This window comes from Phalacrocorax carbo, chromosome 19 (assembly GCF_963921805.1).
Source record: "Phalacrocorax carbo chromosome 19, bPhaCar2.1, whole genome shotgun sequence".
NCBI classification, from domain to species: domain Eukaryota; kingdom Metazoa; phylum Chordata; class Aves; order Suliformes; family Phalacrocoracidae; genus Phalacrocorax; species Phalacrocorax carbo.
In genome coordinates this window covers 9,478,667-9,503,453 of record NC_087531.1, presented here as the reverse complement: position 1 = coordinate 9,503,453, position 24,787 = coordinate 9,478,667, and the positions used below count along the sequence as shown (strand labels likewise).

At 61.5% G+C, this 24,787-nt stretch overlaps 3 protein-coding genes across 4 annotated transcripts; 2 read left to right on the top strand and 1 right to left on the bottom strand.

Annotated features, from left to right (window-relative positions):
• Positions 1-109: 109 nt before the first annotated feature.
• TJP3 (tight junction protein 3) lies at positions 110-15,073 on the top strand. Its single transcript, XM_064469970.1, is given in 24 exon segments — positions 110-748; positions 1,200-1,299; positions 7,430-7,618; positions 7,703-7,827; positions 8,046-8,148; positions 8,337-8,784; positions 9,088-9,126; positions 9,129-9,184; positions 10,137-10,299; positions 10,389-10,479; positions 10,719-10,783; positions 10,961-11,030; positions 11,162-11,316; positions 11,681-11,763; positions 12,144-12,412; positions 12,754-12,951; positions 13,172-13,214; positions 13,216-13,264; positions 13,568-13,638; positions 13,748-14,050; positions 14,176-14,213; positions 14,215-14,395; positions 14,544-14,598; positions 14,707-15,073. Coding segments are annotated over 24 exon segments (3,264 nt in total). The 5' UTR covers positions 110-518; the 3' UTR covers positions 14,847-15,073.
• A 213-nt stretch (positions 15,074-15,286) lies between these two features.
• On the bottom strand, positions 15,287-22,248 carry APBA3 (amyloid beta precursor protein binding family A member 3). 2 transcript variants are annotated; one of them, XM_064469481.1, is made up of 10 exons: positions 21,051-22,248; positions 20,570-20,609; positions 19,992-20,137; positions 19,750-19,836; positions 19,005-19,163; positions 18,507-18,683; positions 18,088-18,300; positions 17,380-17,499; positions 16,448-16,588; positions 15,287-16,298 (listed from the first exon to the last, which is right to left on the bottom strand). In XM_064469481.1, the coding sequence occupies exons 1-10, from the start codon at positions 22,200-22,202 to the stop codon at positions 16,227-16,229; spliced, it is 2,307 nt and encodes a 768-aa protein (XP_064325551.1). In that variant the 5' UTR covers positions 22,203-22,248; the 3' UTR covers positions 15,287-16,226. The 2 variants fall into 2 exon arrangements, with proteins under 2 accessions (XP_064325551.1, XP_064325549.1); XM_064469479.1 differs by lacking the exons at positions 19,992-20,137; positions 20,570-20,609 and having other exon boundaries at positions 19,750-19,829; positions 21,047-22,248.
• Positions 22,249-22,343: 95 nt separating this feature from the next.
• Positions 22,344-23,415, top strand: MRPL54 (mitochondrial ribosomal protein L54). The gene is made up of 3 exons (XM_064469488.1): positions 22,344-22,451; positions 22,727-22,865; positions 23,163-23,415. Exons 1-3 carry the CDS (start codon positions 22,400-22,402, stop codon positions 23,293-23,295), a joined length of 324 nt encoding a protein of 107 aa, XP_064325558.1. The 5' UTR covers positions 22,344-22,399; the 3' UTR covers positions 23,296-23,415.
• The last annotated feature ends 1,372 nt before the right edge of the window (positions 23,416-24,787 follow it).

The following is a 24,787-nucleotide window of genomic DNA, read 5'->3' as shown; positions in this document are numbered from 1 at the left end:
CCTTGGTGGGTCCCCCGGGAGCCGCCGGGCCGGGCCTGACCGGGCACCGGGCGCGGTCCCTCCGCGGGGCCCCGGGGCTGGGCCGCCCCCGCACCCCTCCGTACCCCGGTCCGGGGCCCGGCCCCGCGGCGAGCCCGGCCCGTGGTACCATCTAGTGGCACCGCGCCGCCCGGCCGGGGCTCGGCGAGGCCCCGGGGTGCGGGGCAGCCCGGGTCGGCCCCGCCGGTTCTCCCGGCCGGTCCCTTCGCGCCAGCGTGCCCCAGCCCCGGGGGACAAACGTGTCACGGGCAGGGTCAGCCCCAGACGGGAAAACAGCTCGTCACTGATGCCCGGCTCGGTGCAGCGGGGAAGGTGCCGGCGGCTGTAACGAGGCTGCTGCACGGGAGGGCGGCCGGTGGCCCCGGGGACGCTGCGGCCGGGCCCGGGAAGCGGCGGCCGCCCGGACGGGAGCGACTCCGTTCCCCCCCTCGGGGTTGTCGTGGAGCTGCGGCGAGGAGGAGCCGCCTGATGCCGATCTGATGGGCAGTGGCGAAAGCGGCGGCTCCATGTCTCCAGCTTCGGGGTGGCGGCTGGTGGCCGGGGTATTCAGGAGGAGCTGGTCCCCCCGCGATGCCCTGCCACAGGGCTGTGACCTCCTGCAGCATCTGTACTGACCCAGGCTGGAGGCAGCAGCCTAGACGGAGAGGCGAGGTGTGGAGCTTATTTCTGTCACTGCAGGAAAAAGGAACGATATGGGGCTGGTCCTCAGGTGGGGGGCAGAGGAAAGGGGAAGGGGAGGAAAGGGGACAGCAGCTGTCAGCAGGGTCACCTTTTCCCCCACACCTCCCCCAGGACTGGGAGCCCCAGTTTGGCCACCATCCCTGTCCCCTCTTGGGGCACTGGGTGAAGCCAGTTGGCCCCCCCAGGGACTCTGAGCAGGGCTGCTGGAGGGTGGTTTGGGGGTCTGGGGCAGTGTGGGTTGGCACAGAGCCCCACCACCTCCTTGGAGATGGCCAGGCTGGTGGGGAAGGGTCCCTGTCCCTGAACACCACCACCCTCAGCATCCTGCAAGCCTGTCCACGCCCAGGGCTGGGTGGGAGGGCGAGTGGATGTGGCTGAGCCACCAGCATCACAGAGGACAACACAGACAGCCCCCAGTGAATCCTGCTGTGCCCAGGAAGCTGCCCCAGGACCCCCTTCCTTCTCCTTCCCTCCTGCAGGCAGTGTCTGGCCCACAAAGGGTTACACAAGGCACCCTGGAGTGATACCACTGCCACCAGCCCAGGAGCTCGGCTCCTTCCTGGTCGGTTCGGAGGCTTGGTAAGTGCCTAACCCTGTCCCCCCAGGATCATCCCGTCAGGGGATGGGTACCCAGCCCTGGTTTCACCTGGGGAACCGGCCATGCTTTGTCCCTTTCTGGGTGGCTCCAGGACCTGGTGACCCTCCTGGAGTCTGCCCTGACTGCAGGGAGATACCCCGGGGGGGATTCGGGGACCCCACCATCACAGCTCCACACCCTGAGGGCTGGAGGACATGCCTTCTACTGATTTACACCCCAGCTGGGTCAGACCTTCCAGAGACCCTTTTCCCGGAGCGGGGGGTCAGGATCAGCCCATTGCAATGTGGGTGGGGTTGGGTTAGAGGAGTTTCTGGGGGGATCCGGGACCCTGGTCCTGCACGGACAGGACCAGACAAGGGGTGTTGTGGTTTTGCAGCCCTGGCTGAGACCAGGGGCCCCATTGATCCTAGGAAGGCTTTGGGGTCCCAGATTGAGGACCCCCATTGGCAGGGGGGTTGGGAAACAGGTTATGGGCAGTGGGGATGGCTGTGGGGCAAGGCTGGGGTGGGCAGGGTGTGTCGCTTTCTGATAAATAACCTCACTCCGTTGCTGTCCCTGTGGTGGGCGCTGCCGGTGTTGTCACCTGGGGCTGGGCACAGCCCCAAATCAGGGACCTTGGAGTGCAACAAGCTTCCCCGGCACAGCCTGGGCTTTGACATTAAAAACCCTGGGAGATGCTGGCCACGGTGCACGTGTGGGGCGGAGTGTGGCGTGCGGGGCTCCCTGTGCTGCCGGTGTGTTGGGCTGGGCCGCGGTCAGCTCAGCTGAGATACTGCCTCTCCTGGCGGGGCCATTTCGAGTGCTGGCCGGTTTCTGTTGGAAACCGGCTGAGCCGGCTCCTCTGGCTGCCAGCCTTGGCCTTTGGCTCGGGGCAGGCCCGATGTCAGCTCCCCAGGGGAGACCGGGGACAGGACCGGGCCTTGGCAGCACCATGGGCACTGCCCGTGCCAGCTGGTGAGATGGGAGCCGCTGCCGTCCCCATGCTCTCCCCCACCCCAGACTGCCACTGCCCACAGAGAGCAACGGGTGGCAGTGGGACATAGGTGTGTGGCTGATTTGTGGTGCCCTTGTGATGGGGCAGCAGTGAGAGCAAACTGGGGACAGTGAGGGGCTGTGTCAGGTGGCAGTGGGGTTGGCTCTGGCACAGCAGATGAGCTGTCACCCTGGGGAGGGGGATGCTCTGGCTGCCCCGTGATTGGGGTCCCTTGGACCTGTGACTCACACCGTGTCTCTCACAGGCATCCAGGGAGCCTGTAAGCACTGACTGGCTGATGCTGGTGATGGCTGAGATCCAGCAGGAGACTACCCCACCACCACCATGCTGGGGTCTCCTCTTTATTACTGATCTCATGAGCACTGGGATGGGACTGCGGGTGCCACCACAGCGGGGTCCTGCACAGCCCCAGCCACCCCCTGGGCACATGTGTCCCTGCATGTTGAGCATTGGCGGGTGGCGGGTGGGTGCTCGGGCTAGTTTTGGCAGCTCATGACGCAGAGTGGAAACCTGGACTCTGCCGTCCACGCTCACCGGCTTGCAGCCTGGTGGGCCAGGGCTATTTCTGAGGCCCAGGTGAATGATTACACTGTCTGTCCCTGGGGCTGCTGTGAGCTGGATCTCACTCTGGGGGCCCAGCTGGCTGCTTCAGTGCAGCTTTGGCTGGGGGCTGGCCACGGAAAGCCCCCATGCTGGGCTTGAGCCGCCACGCTTGCCCCAGGGCTGCCACCAGCCCCAGCTTCTCCATGGGAAGGCTCAGCATTGCCTATGGCGTTGCCCACAGGGCGTCAACGCTTGTCTCTGATATGCCCTGGTCCCGCTGAAGCTGCCCTGTGCCCGATTCACGAAAGGGCTGTGGAGGTTTCCAGCTTCCCATGGCACTGACGTGGGGGGGCATCGGCTGGGCTTGAGGGTGGCTGAGCCACGCTGGGGAGCCAGCATGGCTGCCCCCAAGCCCTCGGGCACCGTGAGGCTGTGTGGGTGCCATGGGACAGGGTGCTCGGGCAGCAGTGCCAGCACAGTCAGAACCCAATCAGAGACCCCGGAGATCTGCCGTGGCAGAGCCGTTGGCCAATCAGATCCTAGAGAGACTTGTAACAGTACAGATATCAGCCAATCAGAATCCAAAGATGTGCTACAGCAGAGCCATTGGCCAGTCAGAGACCAGTGAGTTCGACTATGGCAGAGCAGCCGGGCAGTCAGTGCCCGGAGAGACCCGCAGCAGCAAAGCCATTGGCCAGCTGGATCTTGGGATCCTGCCACAGTAGAGCTGCCAGCCAATCAGTGCCCAGGGACAGTGCCCATGCCTCAGCTGTCGGCCAATCAGCTCTGGGGAGATCTCCCCAGCCGAGCTGCTGCCAATCCTTGCTGGTGGCACAAGGGTGCCCTACACCAGACCTGGCAGTGCCGGGGTGGCTATGACCTGCTGTGCCTGTGATGGGCCGTGCCTGGGCCGTGCTGTGGGTGGGACCAGGATGGGGCTGGCAGCCCTGGCGTGCCTGCGGCAGGAGTGGGACGGGCTGTCCAGGGGCTTCGTCTCTCTCCGGCCATGGGTTCTGGGCTGGCGTGGGCCAGCAATGGGTGTGGGTCTGTCCTCCCTGGCCCCTGCGCTGGTCGGAGGTGTGAGTACCAGGCGGTGGCGGTGGCATTGCACTGGGCTGTTGGCTTTCCTGTCCCCATTGCCCTGGAGAATGACTTGATGATCTCACGGGAGTTTCCTTGGCACGTGCAGTGGCATGGATAAACCTGGACCCTTTGAATCCCTGATCAAACTGGCTCCTTCCTGTCCCACTGTGTGGGAAGTTGCAGGAGGGTCTGGGCCCACTGTCCCCCACCCCACGCAGGGATCCCATGTCTCTCCGGGTTCATGCTGACGTTTCCTCTGGGGAGCCAGGAGCCGGTGGAGGGGATCCCTGGGCCCATCCCAGGCGTTTCAGCCTGGGTGGGACATCACGCTCTCAGTCAGGCTCTGTCCTAGGTGGAAAATATTGGATTTGTAGAAAACCCAGGGAAACCAAAGGGTGAAGCTGGGGCACTGGTGCTCCCAAAGCAGTTGGCAGAGCTGCTGGCTCTGCCATTGTGCTGGAGCCCAGAGCAGGCAGGTGGGAGGGCACTGAAGCACTGTCTGAAGCAGCACACTGGGGTCTGCTGGCTCCTGGGAGGAGGGAGCGGAGCAGGACCACAAGAATGGTGTGGGCAGGTGGTGCCAGCCATGGAGATGGCTACTGACCTGCTTGCCTTGTGTAAAACCTTTCTTTACATAGACGTGTGTCCAAGGAGACAGAGATGAACCTCCCAAGGAGGAGATTTCAAACAGCACAGAGGCAGCTCTGGGTTTTGGAGCCTGCTCCCACGTGGGATTAGCTGGGGTGTGACACAACTGCCAGTCCCAGCATCCCTGGTGGGTGCCCAGGCACTGCAGGAGGCTCTGTCCCTGCACCCTTGTGGTCCCCAGTGCCTGCGGCTCAGCTTTGCTTCTGCCCTTCATTGCAGCCCTGTAGGGGAATAGACAGGGATCGGCGACCGGAAGATCACGGGCTGTGACGGAAAGATAGACTCCTCCCCATAGGAGTGGCAGGAACAGGAACCGCAAGAGCTATATAAGCGTGTGACGCAGCCAAATAGACGGACGTTTTGCATCCATCATATTGATGTCTGTGCATCACTGTCCCCAGGGTGGGTAGAGCCCTGTGTCCCGGAGGTATGCGGCCCAAGATAAGTTCTCCCGTAGAAGCGTACAGCTACAAGTGGTGACCCCGACGTGATCGGCGGGGAGGCTTGGCAGGTTCGCCGGGGGGAAAAGATAGCTTGGGGCAGGCAGGGGCGGGACGGGGAGCCGCAGGTCGGCGGGCGCGCCATGGAATCAGTCATAAAGGTACTGAAGGGATTGGGGAAGGAATATGGTACTTCGATATCGAAGACGCCTACCTCAAAGGCCATCCGATGGATGATTACGCAGGGGCTCATACGGAGTCCCGCAGACATATTTAATAAGGATAAGTGGGTGAGGATTAAAGAGGAGTTAGCCGAAAGGGCTATGATGGGAAAACCCCAGTACATACAGCTCTGGGGAAAGATACACCGATTACTATTGAAAGCTCGGGATGATCAGGAGACGTGGCGGCAGGCGCGGCTGTGCCTGCACGGTGCTACAGGCGACAGTAGCCCGGAAATAGACCCAGGGGGGGCAGTGGGGACGCAGACAGGGGCAAGCATCGCGGGGGATGGGAAAGAAGGGGAGAGTTCGGACGGAGTAGCCTGGCCAGCGACTCAGTCTGAGGCTCCCAAGGAGGTGGATCGGGAAGCGGCGGTGTTCCCTGTTGAGCCAGCAGGGCTTTTAGAGAGTCCCCCCCCCGCATACCCCTGGGATGATTTGGCACAGGCTCGGGAGCCCGCGCGCGGGGAGAGTGACGTGGCAGCGGACGCAGCGGGAGTGACGGAGCGGAAGGAGAAAGATGAGCAGCGCCGGAAGCAGCGCCGGCAGCGGCACCGCCCTCTGCCCGACCCTCGAGACTGGCTCCCGGGGCAACCCTTGAGATGGGAGTCGGACGAGGAGGGGGATTGGGGTGCCTGGAGGGGAGGACAGGGGGAGTATAGAACAACTTCGAGTAGCAGCGAATCAGAAATTGGGGGAGAAACCGATGCCCACATGTGGGAAGAGAGAGCAGCTTGCCTGCGGCGCGCAAAAAAGAGGCACAAAACAGCAGAGACTCGGAGGACCAGTCAGAAGGAGGGAGGAGAGGGACCGCCAAAAGGGGAGGTCCGGGGCGCTGCAGCTCCGGAGGGGTCCGCGGAGGACGTGCTGCGGCAGCTGCAGCAGGCTATGCGCGCACTAGGGGAAGTAACTCGGCGGCAGACAGGACTCTTAACGAAGGGGGCGCCCCAGCGACAGTCAGTTGAGTTACCTAACTGGCGGCTGATAGCCAGAGATTGTAGCCTCGATGGAGTAAGGATAGAGATGCCCGGGATCTTCCCTGTCCGGATAGCTCCTGGAGGAGGGGTGGAGTGGACGCCGATAGATGCCAAGCTAGTGCGAACTTTATGGCGAGAAATTAGAGAAAAGGGGCTCGAAGTACCCAAGAATGGTGTAAAGCTTGGAATATTGTATTAAAACACGGCATTGCTTACAATAGCACAGGGCAGGCAATCGTAGAACGCGCTCATCGCACCTTGAAAGCAAAAATAATACAGCTTGGGGAGGGGGAGGGGTATAAGGGAGCTATACCCGTAGCAGCTCAGCAAACTATTTTAATGCGTGCATTATATTCGCTTAATCATTTTATACACGGGCAGGAGCAAGTTACAGCAGTGGAGAAGCACTTTGGCAAAGCTCAAGCAGGTGAGCGCTATCCGCAGGTACGAGTAAGGTTCCCAGGCAGTGAGCAATGGGAGAGAGGATGGAAACTGAGATGCCTGGGGAGGGGCTACACCGTGGTTGAGAATGAAGGGCGCATAGAATGGGTGCCTGCAAAGTGTGTGAAAGCAGAACTGTGCAAGGATGTACAATGAATAATCCCTTTCTGAGTTGTCTCTTTGCAGGGTCTGCTGACATGGATCCTCATGCTAGCCGTACCATTGGGAAAAGAAATGAGCTCCTTGACAAGATCGCAAGCAATATTGCAACGAGAGCGACACTGGGAGAGGGCGGCAAAAGAGAGATATGAACTGGAACTGGATAGTAATAATTGGGGGGATCTTGTTGTGTGTAGTAATCATGGTTACTTGTGGGCTACCATTGTTATGCTGTGTTATAAGACAAATCAAAGAGCGCCTGCGAGCGTTACATGAATATAGACCTGACCGCAATATGTATCCGCTTACGCAAGTAGCTTTGTAGAATTTTAGTAGCATGGGGAGGGGGAGATGTAGGGGAATAGACAGGGATCGGCGACCGGAAGATTACGGGATGTGACGGAAAGATAGACTCCTCCCCATAGGAGTGGCAGGAACAGGAAGCGCAAGAGCTATATAAGCGTGTGACGCAGCTAAATAGACGGACATTTTGCATCCATCATATTGATGTCTGTGCATCACTGTCCCCAGGGTGGGTAGAGCCCTGTGTCCCGGAGGTATGCGGCCCAAGATAAGTTCTCCTGTAGAAGCGTACAGCTACACAGCCCGAAGTGGGATTGAGGAAGGGGACAGGGACTGCAAAGAGGAGCCGGAGCCAGTCCGTGCCCCCAGCCACCGGGCAGGAGCTGCCGCACCAGCCGGCCACCACCGTTGCCCTCCCTTGCTTGTGCTGGCAGGTGGCCACCATGGAGGAGATGGTGATCTGGGAGCAGCACATGGTGACACTGAGCAATGTGAGCGTGGCTTGGGGTGGCTGTGGGACAGGACAGGGTCTGTGGGCCGGCTCTGCCTGACCCCTCTCTGCCCATCCCTGCTAGGACCCTCAATGGGGCTTTGGCTTCGCTGCCTCCAGAGGCCGGGACCATCCCAACATGATGACCAGGGACACAGTGGTGGTTGTTTCGGATGTGGTGTCCAGGGGACCCGCAGTGGGCCGGCTCCAGTGAGTGCGCGGGGATGTGGGGACATGGGGGGTGCTCGCTGGCAGCAGGGACGGGAAGGGCAGCGAATCGCTGCTGCTGCGACAGGGCCAGCGCTGCTGCCACCCTGCCTGGCTGGGATGGGGTCCCTCTGGGGCAACGGGTGCCCTTGCCATCCTGCCAGCTCCCCCAGTGGGGGGCTGCACCTGGAGCAGAGCCACAGCTGGATTTTCTGTCTCAGGAGGAAGGATCACATTGTGATGGTGAATGGCCTTTCCATGGAGAACGTCTCGTCCTCCTTTGCCATCCAGACACTTAAAATGTGTGGCAAGATTGCCAACATTGTGAGTGTGCCCTGCGGTGGGACAGGGGCCAGCATTGTGCACAGGACAGCACCGTGCCTGACCCCATCCTGGCTCCCCTGTCCCACACACTCCAGGGTTCCTGTCTGGGGCTTGAAATTGCTGTAGAAACATCTCCCGGTGGAGATGGCTGCACCCACTATCCTCTCCTCCTCGTTTTCCACCTGCAGACACTGAAAAGATCAAAGAAAGTCCACCTTCCCGTGAGCAAGAGCAGGCCCATGTACTCCACCAAGCCCTGGCGCTATGTCTCAAATGAGGACTGTGGGTCGCATGGTGCGGATCCGGCCTTGCACCGCTCGCGGGATGACCTGGACCACAGCCAGGGCTATGACGGGGACTCATCCAGCAAGAGGAGCTCTGGCCGCCACCAGGATGACCACCGCCTCCACAAGTCAGTGTCCCAGAGCCGGAGGCGAAGCCAGGACGGCAGCCACTGGAGGCAGAGCCCCAGCAGTGGCTCAGATCAGAGGGGCAACAGCCGGCACTGCTCTGCCAATGGCTTCAGCCATGAATGGGACACCAACGGGCTAGCCCTAGTGTCGGGCTTCAAGCGGTTGCCATACCAGGATGTGCTGATGAAGCCCATCACGTCAGTCCTGGTGAAGCAGAACGAAGGTGAGGCCCTCCCGTTCCCTCTGTCCCTGGGTCTTGTTGCCAGATTTGTGGCCACATGTCCCCCTGGGGAGAGGGCGATGGCAGGGTTGGTGCCAGGGTCTGGCATGCGGCAAGGGGGCACTGCTGTGCTGGATGCACCAAACCCGCCTGGCCTCAGCCCGGGGTTGCAGAGCTCAGCTTTGGGGCCTGATAGTGCCCTGAGGGGAGCCAGGGTGAGCTTGTGGGGATGGTGCTGAGGGTGGGCCTCGAGGGGCTCCTGCATCTGCCTGGCTCCAGCACTGTCATGGTCTCTCTCTGGTGCAGAGTATGGCCTGAAGCTGGGAAGTCAGCTCTTTATCAAGCACATAGTGGGCTGGCAGCAAAGGACAACAACTTGCAGGAGGGAGACCTCATCCTGAAGGTACTGGGGCCCACAGGGCACACAGCACTTGCTGGGGATCTCGTCTCCCCCCTCTTCGGGTGGCTCGTCCCTGGCTAGTGCCACTGCAGGGGACAAGTCAAGAGCATGCTTGTCTCCACTGCCTGCGAAGGATGGCACTTTGCTGGAGGCAGCTCTGCCTGGTGCCCGCACCCTGCCCCAGCTCTCCAGCCATCACCAGGGACCTCGTGTGGGCTCCTGGGGTCCGGCTCCCTGTGATGCCGAGGCTGGCTGGTTGAGGCAGCCCTGTGGCATTCAACCAGGGACAGTGGCTTGTCCCACTGCCACAGTGGGTTTGTGTCTGCCCTACTGTCCCCACAGTGTGTCCCCTCCAGGGGAGCCGTTGGCCTGAGGAGCTCAGGTGTTCAGGGTATGTCTGGTGAAACCATGCTTAAAGTATTTGGGGAGGAGGAAATAGAGGGAGAGAGATGCTTCATTTGCATGCATGGGCCAGACAGAGCTGTGGCTGGGGCCAAAGAGACTCTGGGGCAGACAGGATGGATTTCATCGCAGCAATCCAGTGGGAAAAGCTGCTGCACCTTGGGGAGGTCACAGCCCCGTGGTCTGCTTGGGGCCTAACTCCCTGGCACCAGTCTGGTGAGTGGCTGAGGTCAAAGTAAAACAACTTCAGGCAGCATCTGAACCAGTCTCTGCAGCTCCTGCCTCTATGCAGGGCCCCCCTGCAGCTAAAGGTGGGAGTTAATTAGCCTCACTAATTTGTTTCCCCTGTGCAGGATGAGGCCCCACTGGGAGGCAGGCAGGAACAGGGATGCAGCCCAGGATAGCCGAAGCCATGGGAGCGGGAGCGGGAGCTGGGGCTAGGCTGGAGGGGCTGGGAAGGGATGGGGAAGGAGCGTCCCATTCAAGCAGGGCTTTCCTGGGAGCAGCTTTCCCAGGAGCGAGTGCCCTGAGGCCTCTGCTCTGCCCCCTCCAGATCAACGGGGTGGCCAGAGAGGACATGTCCCTGGCTGACACCCAACAGCTCATTGAGCAGACAGAGGGGACCCTGACCCTGCTCATCCTCCAGGACCACTGGCAGTTCCTGGTCAACAACCCTGACATAGAAGACAGCCAGAGCAACAGCTCCTGGATGGATGGTGAGGGGACACGGTGACGGGGCTGGGGGCTAAATACACAGCACAGAGACTGGATGGTCACTAATGCATCTTCCCTCCTGTTGCTGCAGATATCTCTGGCATTGACTCTGAACTGTTCCATCCGCCATCCCCTGAGACCTCCCCGTGACCTCTAGCTGCTGCCAGGATGGATTCACCGCCGTAAGCCCTGCTCTGTCCCCATGAGCCCTGCTTTCCTCCATCAGATCCCCCTGTGTTCTCTGCCTGTCTGGAGGGGCTGGCTCTTCTCCATCCCAGAGCCAGTTCACCCTGGAAGTGGGACTGCCATTTAGTCCCCAGCCTCCTCCACTGTCCCTGCTGCCCACTGGGCACTGTCTGCCTGTGCCCATCCAATGCCTGCTTCCATGACCTGCTTAAATCCTGCCCCAACTTTGTTTCAGGGAGAGGAGACAATCAAACAGTGACCCTGCGGCCGATGTGATTGTGGACAATGCTCAGGGCCCTGGTGAGTGAGCTCAGATCAGACATGGGGAGCTAAGGGCACTGAGTGGGCTCTGGGCTCCTGCATGTCTCTGCTCTCTGAAACCCCCTGGCAGATCCACGTCAGGTCTCCCCATGCCTTGGCTGTCCTGGCAGCGGCGCAGCCACTGCTGCCTCCTGGACCAGCCTTCCTTCCCTGCAGACCTGCTGGAAGCTGTGGAGGGGGATGGCTGCCATGGCCCCCACGCCAGCCCCGCTGCCTGCAAGGATGGGTACGTCTGCGAGAGGCGGTGGGGAAGGGCTGAGGGAGATGGGGAGCTACTCCGGCACAGGGTTGGGGTCACGGGGCCGGTGACCCCCTGTGCTGTCACTGCCGGGCTGACTGTGGCTTCCCCCATGGCAGGTACAGCGCTGACCCCAGGGTTGTGCACTTCGTGAAGGCCAAGAGCGTCGGGCTGCGGCTGGCTGGCGGGAACAACGTTGGCATCTTCATGTCAAGCATGCAGGAGGGGAGCCCAGCCAACAGCCAGGGTGTCTGGGAAGGGGACCAGATCCTGGGTCTGGGAACGGCTCTGAATGCTTTTGCACCTAGACTGGCCCCATCCCTCTTGGGTCTGATACCCCCTGGGGTTTGGATTTCTCCTGCTGGGCATTGTTCTGGGTCAGTGCTGGTGCCCATGGCCCATACGCACTGGGCTGGCTCTGCGGGCACTGCCTGAGGGGACAGTCCTGTCTCCAGCACCATGCTAACACCCAGCAGGGTCCAGGCACCACCTCGGGTGGCCCAGAGGCCCTCCCCAGGGTTACTAAGGGTTGTGGCAGGCGCTTGGGTGACAGGGACCAGTTACCTCTCCCACCCTGCCCTGGGAACTGGCATCCCTGGGACCCCTGCTGGTACCCGCACCCTCTCTCCCGCCGGCAGGGCCGTGTCTAAGTGTTTTTCTGCGGCAGGTGAACGACACCAGCTTCCAGAACCTGACTTGTGAGGAGGCTATGGAGTATCTCGTGAGTCTCAACCAGACTCATACTGGGCTTGTGCCTCTCTGTCCTCTGTCACTGCTGGACTTGCCATGGTCCTTTCTGCCCCTGCAGGGTGGTCCTTCTTCCCTGCACACCCCTCTTCCTCCTCCGGAGAGGTGATGGGACAGGACCAGACCATCCTGGCTCTGTTTGTGCCTTGGCATCCTGGAGCATGGGGGCTTTCTGGCACCATGGCTCAGCCTGGAGAGGCCAGTGTGTGCTGGGGGGTCAGGTCCTGCTGTTCCCAGCCTGAGAGCCATGGGAGGAAAAGGTGTCCCAACACCCTCCTTAGCAGCCAGGGCTACTGTGGAGGCTCCTGGCCAGCCCAGCTCCTTTCCAGACCCCTCCAGTACCTTCCTCTGCAGCATGTTCCTCCTCAGCCACCTCTTCCCCGATGGTCCCTCTCACCATGGGCTCCAGTTTACAGGAAGATGATCTCGTCCAATGTGGGTGACTCATTCTACATATGGATGCACTTTGACTTTGAGAAGGACACACTGTCAGGGCTCAGCTTCGCCTGTGGGGATGTCTTCCATGTGCTGGACACCATGTATCGAGGCAGGCTGGGGAGCTGGCTGGCTGTGCGTATGGGCAAGGACCTGCAGGAGCAGGACATCATCCCCAACCGGAGCAGGTAGGGATGGAGCCAGGAACAGCTCCAAGACAAGCACAGACAAGGGATGGCTCCCCAGTGAGATGGGGGCATGGGTGGTGGGTGGGCCCAGTAAAAGGCAGGGCAAGGGCTGGTGGAGCAGCTGTGGGAAGTGTGAGCCAGCAAAATCCCTTCTCAGGGGTGACGGAGTGGCTGATGCTCTTGTTGTCCAAGGTCCCGGAGGGATGAGGCTACCACAGCCTCATCTGGCTGTGCCACTGAGTGGGGATGCTGCCTTTTCCTGCCCCACTCCTTGGAGCCTGGAGAGACAAAGTGGGGGGTAAATCTGGAGGCTCCAGGTCCTGAGCCCTTTTCCCTTCCAGGGCCGAGCAGATCGCTAGCCTGGAGTCAGTGCTGAAAGCCATGTCCGGTGCCAACCCCTCCGGGGCACAGGCTGAGTTTTGGAAGCTGTGGGACCTGTGGGGAGCCAAGAAGGTGCTGCGGAAGAGCCGGGAGGACCTGTCTGCCCTTGCAAAGCAAGGCCGCTACCCACCATATGAGAGGGTGGTCCTTGAAGAAAGGTGGGCACCAGGGCTGTCCCCCCATTGCTCAGACTCGCCCAGGGGACATCGGCCCCAGGGCTGCCCCGCTGCAGGTGCTAGTGGGCTCGTCTCCTGGGAGGAGCGGGGCGAGTCCCAGACCTACGGGCACCTCAAGGAGCAGGGCTGGACGCCTGGGTGCTACAGGCTTTGCCCTCACCCCTAGCCTCCCTGAGACAGTATGTCTTCTCCCCACAGCCAGCTTCAAGCAGCTGGTGGTGATCCTAGGCCCGATTGCAGACGTAATGTCTGCAGAAGCTGAGCATGGAGCTGCCCGAGCTGTTTGAGATTGCCTGTAAGTGCCCCCCAGGCCAGGGGGAAATTGTACTCAGCAGCTGGACCCTCAGTGTCCAGCACCTGTGGGAGCTCTTTACCTGCAGCTCTGTCCTCCTGCCTCATTGCCCCCTCCCTGAGACACCCCAACACCTTCCCTGGACTCATTCACCCTGTCCCCCTGCATCATACCAGTCAGGCCCCAGACGTGCCTCCCACTTGAGGAACCCAGCCCTGGGGCCAGGCACAGCCAGACCCAGCCTGGGGCTGCTGGAGATACCACATCTCCCCAGCCCCTCTCATACCATGTCTCTGTGTCCTGCAGCAAGCGTGCCCCGAGACGGGGCATCATCCAAGGTCATCAAGTTGGACTCAGCGCGGCAGATCACAGAAAAGGTAAGAGACCTTCCCCATGTCCTTGGAGCCAGGTGGGCCAGGGCCGCAGGGGGAGCTCACGGTCTCCATCCCTGTCCCACACAGGGCTGATGACTGTGGCCTGCCCCAGGACAAGCATGCCTTGTTGGACATCACACCCTTGGCTGTGGAGTGCCTCAACTACATGCAGTACTACCTGGTGGTGGTGTTTTGCAAGCCTGAGAGCCGGCAGGGCATCAAGGCCATGCTGGCGCCCAACTCCAGGAAGAGCTCCCAGCACCTCTGTGCCCAGGCCAGCAAGATGAAGAAGTACTGCAGCTACCTCTTCACCGCCACCATCAGCCTCAGCAGCAGTAGCAACACCTGGTATGAGGCAATCAAAGACATTATCAGGACCCAACAGAGCCAGCCTGTTTGGACAGCAGTGGAGCAGGTACGGGGCACGAGGTCCCTGCAGCAAGGCTCAGCCTGATGGGGTGCAGCCAGGCAGGTGATGGGGCCATGCACCCATTCCCCCCACACCCAGGGTCCCAGGTCCTTGCCATCCCCACCCCACAGGCAGATGTGGCACCAGAGGATAGTCTGGACCTGCTGAACTCAGAGTGCGGCAGCCTCAGGCTACCTGACCTGTGATAGTCAGGCCAATAGCAACTATGACACAGATGGCGAGGTGGGCGCCTACACTGACGGCGAGGCAGAGGATGCCTATGACCAGTCTGGGCGTGCCCACTCCTCTGAGCCAGCGCAGGTGTCTCCAAGCCACAGCATGAGCGAGCAGGTGTGTTCCCCCCACTGGTATGAGGGGCTGGTAGGGCAGATGAAGGGTGGCACAGTTCCCCATGGGGGAATGCAGCCCAGCCTCAGGCTGGGGCACAAATCCTGCCCCTATCTCTGACCCTGCTCCCCCCATCTCTGGTCTTTCACAGGTGACTGAGCAGCAGCAGCAGCGCTATGACAGCATCAGGTATCCTGCACACCAGGGCTAGCCAGGGGGTCAAAGCAGCCAGCCTTGAGTCTGGGGAAGGGCTCCACATCCCTGCCAGCTCTGCCTGGCCTGAGCCTGCCTGCCAGGGGACTGTCTCTGCTGACCAGGTGGCAGAGGCATTACCACAGCTTCTCACCCCCCAGGGGGATATGAGCATGATGCTGTGAGGAAGAGGTTCACACAGGCCAGGGATGACTCAGACCAGGACAAAGGCTATGAGTGGGGCCCAGCTACAGCTGTGTAACAGCACCACTGGCCTCTCTCCCACTGGGCAGCCAGGCCCCTCGGGCCAGTCCTGCCACAGCCCTATGCCACTGGGTCCACATGACAGGCCAGGTAGTGCCACACAGCACCCCACGGCCACGCTGGGTTGGGCCTAATCCTGCTGTACCCCTTACCACCCAGCACCACCAAGTGCCTCCTTTTGCCACAGCCTCTGCTACTGGAATAAAAGGGATGTTTTGATCAGGATGGGCTAGTTCTGCATGTGCTGGCTGGCAGCATGCAGGGGAAACCCATGCAGCAGCGTGGCCTTGCTGGGACCCAGGCACCTCTGTGGCTGGACACCCTCCCTGCCCCAAGAGGTATGAGTGCAGGACTCAGGCTTGGGGCGTGCCAATATCTGGCACTGTAGCAGAATCCATGCGTGCCCCAGAGGTGAGCCTCCTCTGCTGCAGCCTCCCACATTCCCCCAAAACTTTTATTTTTACATAAACCAAGCAAGCACACAGGCAAAGCTGGGCCAGTGCTGCCTTGTCCATAGGGGCCCAGAGACCCACTCATGAAAAGACACATCACCAGGGGCTGGTCCTTGAGGCTGATGACCCCAGGCTCCCTAGGATGTGGTATTGGGCAGTGCCATGTTCCCTTTCGCTGTGCCAAGGGACAGCCCCAAGGGCTGTGAGCCCATGCCCTGGCAGGCTGGGCTGGGCATGTAGAGCGGTTAAAGGCAGCACCAAGGAAAAACAGAGGTAGTCTCCCAGCTCAGTATAACAGATCTAAGAGGGACATTGTTTGCACCCCCGATAGGCCCCTGGAAAAGTCAGGGAGAAGGAATGGGTGCTAGGGGTGCCATTGCCCTTAAGGCTGAGGCCGGGACCTGCTGGCTCTCCCTCAAGTACCAGCATGCACCTACACACTGGTGTGCGGGGTCAGCGCTGCTCTGGGGCTGTGCTAGGGCATGACCTGGAGCTGTGCTTCCAGCACCATCCCCACATGGGGAAAGGCACTGTTGTTGAGTGTATAAGCACTCTGTGGTGACTGGATGGGGTGACCTTTCACATGGGGTCCCCTCTCCTCCTGCTGGCAGCAGGCCAAGGCAAGGGACCTTGTGAAGCAGCGGGACAGGCACTGTGAAGCAGGGAGGGGTGAATGGAGGGGGAGGAGATGCCCAAACCGCAGCACCATAGGCCCTGACACTGCTCAAGCTGGGTATCAGGCCCCCCAGTCTCTCGTTACATCCTGAGTAAAACCAAAGAGGTGCAGGATTAGGCCCTGCTGGGGATCAGAGGGCTCCAATGAGTGCGCTGGGGCAGGAGGCAGCACCTGTCCCACCCTCGTGGCCCTGGGCTCACTCCTGCCTTGCCCCAGGCACATGCAGTGATGGCCGGGCACAGCCAGCAGCTCAGAGGAAGATAGGCTGTTCCTGCCCAGTCAGTAAGCGGTACGTGGAAGCTGGCATGGTCTTGATGTGGACCTAGGCAGAGACACATAGATCAGCTGGGAGATGCCAAACCCCAGGCTGAAGAAGGGTGCTGGGGCAAAACCCTGAGCCCAGGCTGTTCCATGTGCAGCTGCCCCACAGCATGGGGGCCCTGGCCATCCCCCAGCCCAGGACTGGCTCACCTCACTGACTGCCTGCGTGAGGATCTGGATGATCTTCTCGTGGGGTGTTGCCACCACGCTCTGCCCATTGATCTCAATGATGCGGTGCCCCACACAGATGCCACCTCTCTCTGTGATGCCCCCACACATCAGGCTGCAGATCTGCAGAGCAGGGAGCACCAGTAAGATTAGAGCTGTGCCCACAGCCCAGGGCCACATGCAACCACCACCCCAAGAACTCTAGACTTGGGTGCTGTCTCCTCCAGCCCATAGGTATGCAGCAAGGGCAGGGATGTCCCTTTGCATTGCTGCCACCAGAGTGGTGTGCTGAGCTGTAGGGCAAGGGCAGCCCGCAGGCTTTTTTTCCCCATGGCTGATGGAGAGTTCAGCTCCACACATCCAACCCTCATGCTCCCGTCAAGCCTGGGCTGTAGAGCCAGAGCTTCTCCCTGGGGTGGCAGCTCCTGCATGCCTGTGGGGTAACCACATCTCTGATGCTATTGTGAGCAGCGGTCAGCACGCAATGCAGCTATGCCACCCCCTCCACTGCCCTCCCAACTCCTGCTGGTCCTGGAAATGCTGCTCTCTGCCTTTCCAATGCAGCCACTGTGGAGCCTAGAGCAGGGAGTGGCTGGGGCACTGGGGACAGCAACAAATGTCACCAAGGTCATGACAAGAAAGCCAGGAAGAAATGACCACCCTGAGAGCAAACAGCTAAGGAACACTAGGGAGATGGATCTAACTGCCGGTGCTGCAGGAGAGCTACGAAGAGCCTTTTGCTGTTGCACAGCAGAGCACTATGAAACCTTAGCCCTGGCAGGCACAGGGCGAGCGCACAGTTCCAGTGCTCCCATGAGGACACACGCAGAACCACATGTCCCTCTGTCAGATAGGTGGCTGGAGCCCTTGGCTGACCCCGGCCTGGCTCTGCTCCTGTCCCCACAGGCACTCACCACACCGTTCTCAACACAGAAGCCCAGCTGGTACCTGGAGTCAGGGCTCCGGATGACAGCCATGGTGACAGGGGGACAGTGCACGATGTTCAGTATCACCTCTGTCTGGTGCTTCAGCTCATGGAAGATGGGATGGGGCTTTGTCAGACTTTGGAGAGCTATTCAGTGTGGTTGAGAGGGGTGACATAGCCACATTGCTCACAGGAGGGCTGAGGATTAACGACCTGTTTTCAATGGGGAAACTGAGGCACACATAGGGATATTGCCATGCTCAAATTCAGGGAGAAGAACTTTAAAAATCCAGTCCAAGACATCCCACTCTGCCCCTGAGGCCACACTGTCCTTGCTTTCAGCTTCTTCCTGCCTGGGAGGTGCCTGCCCTCTCACCTGCCCTCTTCCTCGGGCAGGGCCCTGCCTGCACCCTACCGCAGCAAGTTTAGTCCCCAGCTTTATCCCTGTCTTGTCACATCCCTTCCTCCCAAGCACTCAAAGCAGGGACCATCACAGCCCACAGTACAGGTGTGACCCCCCACATTCCTGCCCCCACAGGGCCCCATCACCCATCCGCCCCCAAGCTGGGAGCATTGGGTGGGACCCTGGCATTACCAACACTCCCAGATGCATTCAGGCTGGTCCCCGTCTCTGCCAGCACTCACCCTCCTGCCAGGGCGGAGGAAGGAGGTGACTCCAGGCACAGCCCTGGCTTACCTGGATGATGCTCTGGCAGGTGGCAAGGGGCAGCCCCACCAGGCTTGTCCCGTTGACAGACGTGAGGTGGTCCCCAATGCTCAGCTCGCCTGACCTCTCCGCAGGGCCACCGTGCATCAAGTTAGCAATGACCACTGTAGGCAGGATGGAGCCCCAGCCCGACTCCATGATGGCGATGCCCAGGATCTCTCCCTTCTGCTTCCAGATGCAGACCTAGGCAGGGGTGGGCCACAGATAGATTACAGTCACCAGAGGCATGGGGCACATGTCCCAGCCCCAGCACAAGTGTCCTGGGCTCATGGCCCAGGGGCCCAGTCTTGCAAGGAACACCTCAGCTGCTCAGAAAGCCATGGAGGGAATGATGCAGAGTTGCCAGTGGGTAGCCCCCACTGTCCCCACCCCTCCAAAACAGTTCTTACGTCCTTGCAGTTCTCCTGCCAGAAGTGGGTCAGCTCCACATTGTACTGCTCCTGGTCCTCGAGGGCATGGCTGTACTGGCAAGGGCTCAGCTCGCTTGGGTCGATGCAGTTAGCCTCCAGGAAGTGCTGGTAGGCCACACTGAATGCCTGCCCGATAGCCTGAGCGATGATCTGGGCCTACGGAAAGAGAGGGGTTCTTTGTGCCTGTGGCTCACGGCCAAACTGGAGCCAACAGCTGCCAGCACAGGCACTGTGCTCAGGGAGCTCCAGGGCATCCTGGCTCCTTCCCTGTCTGAATGGGCCCCTTTATAGTGCGCCAGTCATCCCTCCTTTTCTTGCTGGGCCCCTCTGTGTGGCAGGGGTGCTCAGGCTGGGCTCCGTCCCCCTCTATGTGCTCGTTGGGAGCCCCCAGCACAGAGAGCCAGAGTATCTGGTCATTACAGCAGGTCGGGGTCTAATGCCACCCTGCCCTCCCAAGGGACTCGCATGTTGCCTCACATCAGCTGAGTGGAAGACGTGACAAATCATCTTGTAGAGCCGCTTTTCCTCCACCGCCTCTGACTGCCGAGGCGGTTTCCGGTGCACCATGAGCACCACAAGGGAGCCAATGTTGGCAATGTAGGAGATGGTCTGGAGGGAGTGATCCATCATGGCCTCCTGGCAAGGGGAACACAGGCACAGACGTTCAGCCTTTCCCAGCCCGATGGGCCCCGTGGGCAGCCTGCAAGCCAGCCAGGCACCACCACAAGCAGGAAGGGTTTGGGTTCAAATGCCATCGTGCCGGGATGCAGCTCAAATGCCTGGCATGCACTAGGCAGAAACCATGCCTATGCTGAAAGGTACAAGCAACTCCTTCGATGAAGGCCTCATCCATGTCTCTGGGTGCTGCCAAGGGACAAGACAGCTCTTCCCTCTTACTATAAAGCAGAGGCTAATCCTGAAGCAGAGAGCTACAGAAGTTTCAAGCCTCAGTTCCTGGAGCTTGGTCTGGGAACCCAGCAGCTCTCACAAGGTGCAGTTTGCATGAGAAGCCTCGTGCAGCCATGCAGAGAGCCGAGGGACATCATGTGTCTTGCGTGGGACAGCTGTGGAGTGACACATCTCCTCCCAGACGTATGTCCTTGCCCGTAGGCTGTCCTTGGGCACGACCCCACTGGCATGGGTGCAAAGCAGAGATCCCAAGGCCAAACAGGATGGTTTCAGCAGCTGCAAAGCCATGCAGGTGCTCCTGTTCCCTGCTCACCTGCGTGTTGGCCGTCAGCACCTTGATCCTTTGTGTGGAGACAAACAGATCCACTGCTGTCATGGGCAGGGACTCCCCCTCTGGTGCCTGCAGAACAAGTGCCCAGGAGAGGTCACTACTGCTGCCAGGACTCCTCTAGGTCCCTGCCCCACAGCTGGGAGGTCCCCCGGGGAAGGTCCTGAGCACTGCCCCACACCCACGAGGGGCCAGGCTGGCAGCGGTTATGTCCTACCCTCCTGCACCTTGATCCTGTCCACCACCTCCTGGGCCTGTGCCATGCAGATGCTGGTTGGGGGATTCCTCTCAGACACCAGCTGTGTGGAGCCCAGGTACTTTGCCCCAAAAATCACACCGTCCAGCAGATCCTCCGGGTCGCAAGGGCCTGGAACTGAGGCATCAGGAGGGACTAAGCAGGGGCTGGTCCCCCCCGACTCTTAAAACTGGGGGTACCAACTCCTACTGCCCTTTAGTTGCATTCCTACACATGGCAAAGCAGCTCAGGCTCCTGGCATCACCAGGAGACCGACTCTGACCCCAGGCTCACTTTCCCCTTCCCTTGGGCACACCCTAGCATCCCTCTTTCTCCGTTCCCAAGCCTGAGCATCTCCCATCCCCGATCCCTGAAGCACCCCCATTTGCTCAGCAAAGGGCACGCTGGGATCAGATGAGCCACCCAGAGTCTGCAGCCATGTTCCCACCCTGTGCGGCGGGCACTTGCTCCCTGCTGGGACCCTGGCTACCCCGCATTCAGGGTCAAAGCAGGAGGTGATGGGTCAGAACTCCTGAGTGCTTTTGGTGCTCAAGCACAGAAGCAACTCACCCTCTTTGAAGGCTGGGCGGGAGGATGGGGGTTCCCTGTTCTGCAAAGCAATGAGAGAGCAGGTGAGGCTCTGGATGGGATCCCATAGATTCTGCCTGCCCATCCTGCAGCCAGGCTGCCCCTAGAGCACCAGGACAGCAAGGGCACAGCGCCCTGAGGCTGGGGGTGTGGGTGCAGGGTCCTGGGGCTGAGTGGGACACACACAGGGTCCTGGGGGCTGTTTGGAACCACCAGCCTCTTCCCCAGGACATGCATGGATCAGACAGCCATGCAAGTATCCCCCCGCATTCAGGGTGGCGGGAGCCAAAGCCAGTTCTAAGGGTCTTGTCTGGGTACCCCAGCAGCATGAGGTCCTGTAAGACCTAAGAAAAAGACACCCCTAGCTCCCCTCTGCCCCCACCCAAAACCCCATGAAAGCAGAGCCAAGGGGCATGTCCTGGCTTGCTGCCGCACCACCACAGCCCATTTGCAATGCACTCACACTACTCACGCTGCCTTGGGGTGGCTGCTCTGCCTCTGGGGCCAGAGCAGGAGGCAGGGCCACCCAAGCTGGCTCCAGGAAACCATCCCGATTGCCCTCGCAGGTGGAGTCGACCTCACAGAGCCCCTCTCTGTAATACCAGCTGCCAGAAGGTCCTTCCTCTGAACCCTCTGGCCTCCCCAGCCCTTCAGGCTTCTCCACAGCAGCCAGTTCCTCCCGAGACTGCAGCACCTCCAGATTGGTCCCGGCCAGGACGTCGGAGCAGGCCAAGGGCGTCTCGGTGCTGGCCTCAGGCAGCCCCCCCTCGTAGCAGAGGAGGCTCAGCAAGTCCTCCTGGTCGGCCTCGGCAAAGAGCAGGCCGTGGCAGGGCCGGGAGCAGGCCGAGTGCTGGGCGCAGCAGGGCCGCGTCTCCAAGCCCCGGCCCATGGCCACGTGCAGCTGGCAGGGCCGGCACTTGTCCCGGCACTCCCGGTAGCTCCGCCAGACCTTCTCACTTGCCACAGAGGCTGTGCCAGGGCTCGAGGAGGGCAGTGGGCCCCGCTCTGAGGTGGGCGAGTGGTCGCAGAGGTTGGGGTCGAGGGTCTCGAGCTGGGCCAGCAGACCCTGGATCTCTGAGGGTTCATCCTCCACATCCTCGGCCCACTCGGTTCTGCCCCAGTGGGCGCCAGCCTCGGGGATCTCGTCCAGCTCCATGCCCGTCAGGTCGCCGCTGCTGGGGGCTCGGGGGGGTCCTGCATCCCGGGAGGGTCCTGTGTCCCGGGGGGTGCTCCTGGAGCTGGGCTTCCAGCCGGCAGAGCTCTGCGGCCCCGCGGTCGCTGCCTCCTCTTCCATCACTCTTCCCAAGTCCCGGCAAAGCTCAGTTTGGCTGCCCCCACCTCCTTCGAGGTCCGAGACTGAAACAGGCCCCGAGCTGGGCCCCAGGAACCTCCGCTGACCCTCAGGGGCGGGCAGGTCCTGCCTGGAACCGCAGCCAGGGAGCAGGGGGGCGAAGGGGGGTCCCCCCGGCTGCCCCTCACCCACGCAGGGCTCAGGGGCGCCAGGCCACATCGCGGGCCCTTCCTCCGTGTCCATGGCCGGCGGCTCCAGGGCCTCGCCACTACCGGGCTCGGGGGCGGCGAGCGCAGCCGTCTGGAAATCCATGTTGCCCTCCATGGCCTCGCCCCGGCGCGGGGGGCGGGAGAAGGGGGCGGTGGGGGCCGGGGCCAGCGCAGCTCTCCCCACTGGCGGCCGGAACCAGGCTGTGCGACCTCGCTCGCTGCCGGCAGCGCCGGCCCGGGGAACGCTCGGCTCGGCTCAGTCCCGCTGCCGCTTCCGGGCGCCACCGCCCCGCCCCTTCCCGGCGCCCCAGCATGGCTGCCCGGGTGCTGCTCGCCCCAGCCCGCGGCTACGCAAGGAAGGCGGGTAAACCTCGCCCCACGGCCCCCGCCAGTGCCCCCTGCCCTGGGGCCGGCTCCGCACCCCGGTTCCTCCCCAGCGGCAGCCTTGTTCTCTCCTCCCGGCCCCGCGGCCCCCGGTCCCCTCCTCACCCCCTGCGCCACCCCTCGCCCCCTGCCCCGTCCCTCGTCCCCCCCCACGGCGCGGCCGCGCTCCCCTCGCCCTGCCTGAGTCCCGTCCTTTCTCCCGCCTGTCCCTTTGTCCCCCCGCCACATCCCCTGACTGTGTCCTGGTCCCCGCAGCTACGAAGTCCAAAGGCAAGAACGTGGCGAAGGAGGTGTGCACGGACCCTGCCATGCTCGCCACCTATGCCATGGGGGTCAATTACTTCAAGGACGGCCCGGAGGTGGCCCTGAAGCCGGACTCCGAGTACCCATACTGGTAGGCGGTGCCCAGCTGCCCTCGCTGTGCGCAGAACGGGGGTCCCTCCTGGGGTGCCCAGAGGTGCCATCCTAGAGGCACAGACAAACGTAGGAGAGACAGAGAACTGCTCTGGGAGGAGGAAGACTCCTGCTCTGCAGCCTGGGGACCTTCCCCGAGGGTCAGGGGAGGAGAGCAGGCTCCGCTGCGGAAGGTGAGGGATCTGTGCATCCTGGTCGCACACTCCCATCGCTCTGTCCCGTGCTTGTCCCTTTGCCCTCCCTGCTGCAGCCTCATATCCTCTGCATTCACTCCCAGGCTCTTCAAGATCCACCTCGGGCCCCCCAAGAAGCTGGAGGAGCTGGACCCCGACTCAATCGAGTATTGGAGGCGCCTGCGGAAATACAACACGTGGTACCACAACAGGTTGAAGAAGGGCAAGAAGCTGTAGGTATTGCAGAGCTCAAGGCACGGGGGCCACCCTGAGCGCCAGTGCGGCTGGCGCTGGGACCAGCTCCCACTTTCGGTCTCTTCTTGCTATAAGCTAGTAATAAATCTCCAGCGAGGCTGATAGCTGTGGTAGAGGTTGTGGCAAACCCAGGCCCTTGGCAGGCCCAGTGTGGGTCCCTCCTCGTGCCAGGGGCTGGTGAGGGGCTGAGGCAACACAAGCCACAAATTCTTGGTATATTTGCTAAAACAGAAGCTCAATTTTTTATTCATAGAGGGAGCCTATGCCACCAAATGCATCCTGCTCCCTGCTCTGTCACAGTCTGTGCTTCAACAGCTCGCCTTAAGGGCCCCACAGGGGTGTGCGTGTAGTGGGTTTGGGGTGGGCAATGACTCCACGGGTGTCACTGTCCACTCCACAGGTGTCACTGTCCCCTGGTGGGGGGCTTTGGGAGCTGAGCAGCCTGTGCTCCCCAGGGGCCAGGCTCTGGCAGTGCTGCAGGGGCAGTGGGTGAGGTGAGGGGACACAGTGGCCCCTCACAGCACCACCCCCGCACTGCACTCTTGCTTCCTTCAGCAGCAGCAGGGGAGCAGCAGCTGCTGGGATGCCAGGGTTCCGGCTTGGCTGGGCTGTGTGGCGAAGGTAGGGTCTTCCCCACAGCAACAGGGGCTTCACTGCTGTGTCCCTGTGTGTCCTTGGCTGGCTCCATCCTGGCAGAGCCCAGCAGCTTCCCCTGGGCCTGGGTCCTGCCCGTGCATTGGACTCCCCTGGCTGAGAGGTTCATCTCTGTTTTGGACTCACCGCCCTGCAGCTTGAGTTGGGCTGTGGGGACAAAACAGCCACCCGCGAGGTCCTCCCACAGCAAGGAAGGGGCGATGGAGCTGCTGCCTGGCACAGCAGGGGCCAGGGCCAGGGGCTGTGCCCAGCTCCCCTGGGGGGTTGCAGGGCAGCTGGGTTGGCAGGTGCAGCACCCGTGCACTGCAGCACAGGAACCGGTGGAGGAAAGCAGAAGTGCCATGTCACGGTGTGGGGGGGCTGGGGGAGATTTTTGGGTTGAACCCTCATTTCCACTGCGTGAGGCTCAGTGCACATCCTCTGAGCCTACGGGGCTCAGGCCGGGCCGTGTCCAGCGGTGAGTGTCCTGTCCCTGCCATGCCTGTCCTGCAGCTTGCCCAGCCCCCCCAAATCCAGCAGTAGGTGAGCAGGGAGGGGACCCAAGTCCCTTTCCTCCATCTCAGAGCCCCCCTGCTTGAGCGAGTGTCACCCAGCTGCCACAGACGGCTTGGTCCCAGGGACAGGCACCCACCTGGGGTGGGTCGGTGGGGAGGGACCCAGGGGGAGGAGGAGAGAGCCCATCCCTGGGTGCTGCCCCTGTCCAGGGTGATTGCTGCCATGCTCCCCTTGCTGCCGAAGCCCTAGGACCCCCATGTTCCTTCCCCTAACCCCTCCACAGGCTCCTCATGGTGGCCTGGCAGGGCTCATGCTGGGTCCAGAG

What these genes read in the sequence shown, in the direction of transcription:
- APBA3 (XM_064469481.1), bottom strand. Translation starts at nt 22,202, where the DNA reads ATGGAGGGCAACATGGATTTCCAGACGGCTGCGCTCGCCGCCCCCGAG. An exon ending in GGCAGGAGAACTGCAAGGAC is followed by an intron (nt 18,301 to 18,506) that starts GTAAGAACTGTT and finishes ACCCCTGCCTAG; the next exon opens with GTCTGCATCTGGAAGCAGAA. An exon ending in CCTGCCAGAGCATCATCCAG is followed by an intron (nt 17,500 to 18,087) that starts GTAAGCCAGGGC and finishes CCCATCTTCCAT; the next exon opens with GAGCTGAAGCACCAGACAGA.
- MRPL54 (XM_064469488.1), top strand. Translation starts at nt 22,400, where the DNA reads ATGGCTGCCCGGGTGCTGCTCGCCCCAGCCCGCGGCTACGCAAGGAAG. An exon ending in CGGCTACGCAAGGAAGGCGG is followed by an intron (nt 22,452 to 22,726) that starts GTAAACCTCGCC and finishes TGGTCCCCGCAG; the next exon opens with CTACGAAGTCCAAAGGCAAG. An exon ending in GACTCCGAGTACCCATACTG is followed by an intron (nt 22,866 to 23,162) that starts GTAGGCGGTGCC and finishes ATTCACTCCCAG; the next exon opens with GCTCTTCAAGATCCACCTCG.